This window comes from Phascolarctos cinereus, unplaced genomic scaffold (assembly GCF_003287225.1).
Source record: "Phascolarctos cinereus isolate Bilbo 61053 unplaced genomic scaffold, phaCin_HiC Scaffold_4;HRSCAF=312, whole genome shotgun sequence".
Classification (NCBI taxonomy): Eukaryota; Metazoa; Chordata; class Mammalia; order Diprotodontia; family Phascolarctidae; genus Phascolarctos; species Phascolarctos cinereus.
Window position 1 is genome coordinate 478,061,507 of NW_027555847.1, and position 6,000 is coordinate 478,067,506.

The 6,000-nt window shown below is 44.5% G+C and overlaps 1 protein-coding gene across 1 annotated transcript in view; it reads right to left on the minus strand.

Moving 5' to 3' along the window:
• Positions 1–2,940, minus strand: part of XKR4 (XK related 4) — a 469,015-nt gene extending 466,075 nt beyond the window's left edge. Inside the window, 1 exon segment of the mRNA XM_021005964.2 lies at positions 1,843–2,940. Coding sequence (XP_020861623.1) covers positions 1,843–2,669 — 827 coding nt within the window. The 5' untranslated portion in view covers positions 2,670–2,940.
• Between the last annotated feature and the right edge of the window lie 3,060 nt (positions 2,941–6,000).

The following is a 6,000-nucleotide window of genomic DNA, read 5'->3' on the forward strand; positions in this document are numbered from 1 at the left end:
CCACCTTCTAAGAATAATAATTCTATTTCATTTCATTATTTTGTAAAGTACTTGAATTATTACTATACATCTAAAAAGAAAATCTGATGTGGAATACTAAAGGCGACTGAAGAAAAGCAGTTTGCAAAAATTGTCTAAATTTTACAAAGAATTGTCATAATCCAAAATTTTAAAATATCTGCTATTGTAGTTTTGGTTATCATTAAATGTTCACATTACTTGTTCATAGGTAAAGACTATAGATGCTTCATGTTGAACTTGGAGCTTCAGAAACATGAAAAAATAATTGAAAGAAATAAATCATTGCAACATTTTAAATCCTTTGGAAACAGGACTTCCACATTTAAGAATGATGTTTTAAAATACTATGAGGTATTCAAATTGTGGGGGTATCAAAATTCAAGTTCCCTTATGTTATTGGTTGTCTAAATACCTTTTATAAAACTCTGAGACTTCTGGAAAGAAATAATTCTTAATCATTTTATGCCAGTCTCTACAGAAGCTCTCTCATAGTAGGAATCCTAGTAGAGGACCAGGCTGATCACCTTCTTAATTGCAAGCAGTGGTGTTCAATGAAAGAATTCAGAAAACTCAGGTAACTCTTCAGCTCCACAAGGTCTAAAAGTTACTTCCACATGGCCTTTCTCTATTCAATTACCATATTTGAAGTTCTTATGCCACCAGACATCACAAGGAATGAGAGTTTTTAACAGAGTATTGGTATAGTGAAGTACAGAACCATATCTCCTACCTAGACTAACTTTCTAAGAAGTTTTCTATTTTTACTTGTGGCACAGTTACAAAGACCTGTACTACCCATTCAGTAGGAAGATTTGAGACGTCTCAGAATACTAACATCTTTATTTGCATTCTTTCATATATATGAAATTCAATACATTGTAAAACGTTGCTCTTAAAGGCTTCTAAAAACTTTTTTTTAAAAATCACCCAAAAAAATCACTTTGCATACTATATCCAAATCTATGAAATAAATGGATTCTTTCACCTAACAGTTCAGGTTAGTATTTCCATTTAAAATTTTAAGTGATCAGTATGTAAGAAGATTGTTATCTTATCTGCTTCATGCTAACAGAGTAAAACCACCGACTAAATGCCAACGGCATTACCACATATACAGGCACTGCCTCTCTCGTCACGGGTTTTAAATCAGTTTAGAAATCAAGCAATGATGATAGAGAACCTGATGAACTAAAGAAGTGATCCTGAGTCCACATAACACACACTTTTATGGTAGTCATTTACATCAATCTAGGGGAAAAAAGGAGTATCACACTAAGAATTCGATATCCACATGCAAAGACAACTAACTCTGTATCTGCAAGGCACTTTCCTTTTGAACCTAGTGTTGTCACAGGAAGAATGCTGAAAGCCTGAGCGCTTCTGATGGATGATCAATCATATCTAACTAGAAGTAGAAATTTTCTGTAACAAAAAGAATACAATTGCCCACGTAGCACTCCCAAATCTAACAAGTTCTACATTTAAAATATATTTAAAAGATTCTCCGTGGAGCCCCTCCCACTCACCAAAGCATTATCAGTTTAAAAAAAAAAGGTGGAGAGCGTAGCAAGTGAAAAAGCTAGAAGAGGAGAGTGAGGAAGGGTGGGGTAATCAACACCACTTTTCTCGTTCTCTATCCCTTTCCCAAGGTAATAGCTTAAAAAGAAAAAAATCTTCAGACTCTGCAAGTGTCCGAAGTACCTAAGAAAGTGTGACTTAGACAATATCACCACAAACTATAACAGCGCAAAAAACCAAAGTGGGTGGTCGTGTAATATTGGCAGCTAGCCTCTCTCTTTCCCTCCACCCCTGATACAGTACCTCCAGATTTGCCCGAGCTGCAAGATGTGGATGAGTGACTGCAGGAGCCAGATGCAGAATGAACAGGACGCAGACCTGTTCTTGCCGCTGGCCCGGGTGACACTGCTGCTGTTGCTGCTGTTGGTGGTGGTATAGCTCTTGCTGGCATTTGAAGCTTGCCTTTGCGGTGTTGAAGGACGAGCATCTCCTTCTCCAACTGCAGACCCACCGCTGACCACCGTCTTGCAGTCAGCTGCAGGCTGTGGGCAGCTAGAAGAAGAGGGACCAGTGGCTGCCGCCGCTGCTGAGGTGCTCGTGGAGCTGTCCTCGGTACTGAAATCGTGCACGAACCAGCGAAAGCTGAAAACCTGCACAGAGAGGGAACCCAGCACCACGAAGAAGAGAGTGAGTCCAAACCACCACCGCTGGCCCCTCAGGTAGTAGTCCACTGCCAGCCAGATGTCTGTACCCACATCCGCGAAGTACACAGTCACAGCGGCTAGGATCCAGAGGCAGTCCCACAGCGAGTAGCGTTGCTGCTCCCTGCCTAGACGCAGGCACAACGAGGAGGAGCCCCCCCCACCGCCGCCGCCGCCAGAGACCCCCGAGCCGCCGCCCGAACTACTGCTGCCGCCGCCGCAGCAGCAGCACCGGGAGCAGCCACCACCACCACCACCGTCCGTACAGCAGCCACCACCGGCTGCCTCCTCGTCCTCAGCTCCAGACCCCGACGGCAAACCCGGAGCCAATCCCTGCACCGAGCCCGAGTGGTCCGAATTCTGCAGCGGGGTGAACGCCACGTCGCTGCTCTTCTTCATTTTCAGCCTCCCGTCTGACTTAGCGGCCATGATGCCTTAAAACCAGAGAAAAACCCTCCTTTATCTGACACCTTTTCCTCCTGGTGTCTCCTCCTCCAGCCACCTCCTTTTTTTCTCTCTTCTCTTTACCCTCCTTCCTTCCCCTCCCTTTCCTTCTTTACTCCCTCCCTCCGCCTTTTCCTCTGCTGCTGCTGCTGCTGCTGCTACTCCACTCCCTGATTTCCTAGCTGACTGGCTGGCTGGGTAGGTAGGATCTGGGCTGGGGCTAGCAGCTCCCCTTCCGCCAGCTGGAGCGCCGCCTGGCTGCCTACAGAAAGCCAACCTTCCTATCCCTCCCTTTCCAGTCCCCTTCTTTTTCTTCTTCTTCTCCCTCTTTTCCCGGTTGCTGCTGCTGTCCGAGCCGCCGCCGCCGCCAGCAGCAGCAGCAGCCGCGGCGGCGGTCCTCGGACCTGTACATTCCTCCCCTCTCCCTCCCTCCCTCCCTCTTTCTCTCCTCCACCAGCTGACTCCGAGTGAGAGGATGACCTCATCCCTTCTCTCCCAGCTGCTGCCGCTCCCAGCCCTGTACGAAAGGGGGAGGGGGAAGGAGGGCCCCCCGGAGGAGAAGAAGGAGGAGGAAAAAAGGGTGGAGAAGTGGGACCTTCCTTATCCCAGAGAGGCTAAGGTGTGTAGGGCCAGCACTATCTGTTCCCTCTTCTTTGTAGATTTTGGAAGAGGTTGGTAAATTTGCTAGAAACAGGGGAAGGGGAGAAGAAAGAGGTGAAGGGAGGGGTCCCCTGCATCAAACCCGAGAGAGGAAAAGAGGATTGTGAAAGAACAGCTTGTGCATTTGTGGGCGAGGGAGGAAAGTCCTGTCTCTTTTGTATTCATCACTAGGCTCTTGGTACCTGGAAAAGGGGTTGCAGGTAGCGTTTTGAACCACACAAGGGATGAGAGAGAGATTTTGACCTGGTGGAGTATAGTAGAGGATCTCTAGTCGCGAGCAGGTCACTGTGTATTTCTGTACTGTGTGTTAGCGTGCGTGCGTTTGTATGTATGTATATGTATGCATACGTGTGTGTATTCAGCCTCTGGGGTGAGCAGGTGGATAAGAACCTTTTCTGTTGCCGGGAATCGCTGCTCTTGCATAAGGCAAAACCCGAGAGGCTGGACAGGACCAGAAGTAGGGGAGAGGAAGAGCGCGGGGGGGGGGGGGATAGGATCCTAGGGAAGGGGATCTTGGGGTTGGAACTCGAGCTATTCGTTTTAGGGTAGGGGAACTGCTTGTTCTCAGAGGTTTTTCAAGAACAGAGGAAAACTGGTGTCAGGGGTGAAGTGCGGACTTTGGTGTCTGGGTGTTTAGTAGGGAAGAGGGGTTGGGGGTCCGAGAGCAGAGAGCTTGAAAGAGGAAATAGCTTGATCGATTTTGGTACACTACCCCTTCTCTTCTAGGCTGAAGCCACCTGACTGAAGCACTGTGCGCCAGTGGCTATTTCATGCCTCTGACTATTGCTGCCCTGCCCGGTAACTGCTCTGGGTGCCTGGCGGGAGCGTCAGGGTTTTTCCACTTTGTCTCAGCAGGTGGTGAAGCCCTGCAGGTCTGTCAGCTAATAGAAGATCTGACTGCTAGGACCCGGGCAGGACTCTGAGACCGCAGAAAGACTTCCCTTATACCAGAACATCTGGAAGTGACTAAATTGAAAGAGCTTCAACCACCTTCTCCACCCATTATTTTTTTTCTCTTAAAGAGACGGAAGCTGTGGAATAAGTAAATGTTCCTATCACTTCAAAAAGGGCTCAGCCCTGAATCAGCTTAACAGGCAAATAATAATAATAATGATCACTGTAGAGTTTGAAAATATTCTAAAAGATCCAGTAAAGAAATATGATCTACCTTCACCTTTCCCAAAAGTAAACTTAGTTATTGGTTTGCATCACTTAACTTTTCAAATTTAAAAGCCAGGGAGTGTAATTCTTATTGTCACACAGTGACTCAGATTGTAAAGAGCAGAAATGGAAGTGAGGTGACACGATTTTCAAGTGAGAGCATCAGTTATATTCATTTACATCTAGAAGAAAAAAGCATGACATTTCCCCTGTAACTAGTTTTCCAGCAACTTTTACACTAGTCATCAAGCCAGTCCCAAACATATGGAAATGGAAATGGCAGAGTTAATTTGTGACTCGAATAGGAGGATCATTTAGGCCCTTAGTAATGACCATTTTTCTCTACTTATAGAAAGAGCCACCTAAACCACATTATGCCAAAGATGTATCAGCTTGCTTGGATAGTTGGAATGGAATCAGTTCCACTCCTTGAACACAAACTGTCATTCACTCTCAGGCTGACATGCTCACGACCTTGCTTTTTAACCTTCCTCTGATTCTTTGCCTATTTTTCTTTTTAATGGAACTGCTTGCAGAAAGATTTGAGACTATATTCCACACAGACACAAAACTAAACTAAATGAATATGCCCAATATAATACTAGCAAAAGAACCTAATGATGAATATGGTGAGCAAAGAACCACTCCAAAGGAAGCTAAATATTGTTACTTACACTCTCATGTATACACACACACACACACACACACACATACACACACTCATACATGCACATATACACACACAAAAGCCATCTAACTTCACCCTTAATATTGAATCCTAATAGTATAGCAAAGTCCTTTGATGGAAGACACCTATGGAAAAAAATTTCCCCTTCTTTCCCTCCCCTCCCCCATCAAGTTCAAATCTAAAGAGTATTGCTCAGATTGTTCCTACTGGGCTTAACTACTGCGAAGGCACTTAGGGAAAGAAATTATCTCTTAGGTTACAGATTCCCAAGTGACAGAGCATATTCTGAGACAAAGCAAATGACCTGTGTTGTGCTGGGTGCAAATAGGAATCCACAATAGGCTACTGAGAAGGGCCAGGGCCCTTTTGGAAGAACATTTTATTCTAAATGAGGTTCTCAAATACCTATGCCATACACATGTAGGAACTGCACTTCTTTGTCAGAACCATAATTCATGTAGCCCAGTTTTCTCTTGCCAATAGTGGCCCCAAGGGACACCCCATGGGATGGCATGCTTTTTATCCCTGATTTCAGTGTTAAAGTTAAGGTATATTTCAGCTTCTCTTACCATCAGTTGATAGATATTATTCATAAACTTGTTTGAATATTTTAAAACCTATTTTTCTACCTGTAAAAGATTTGGATGGCAATTATTTCTACAAATGGATTGATCAGTTCACAGGAATTGTATTCTTCTACCCTTGTCATGGAACACAGTGCAGAAGCTCCTATTACTGTAGTAATTAGCTTATAGGTATAAGGTTAAAAGGATATAATGAGAAGAAATCTCCATCTTATGACTTCAG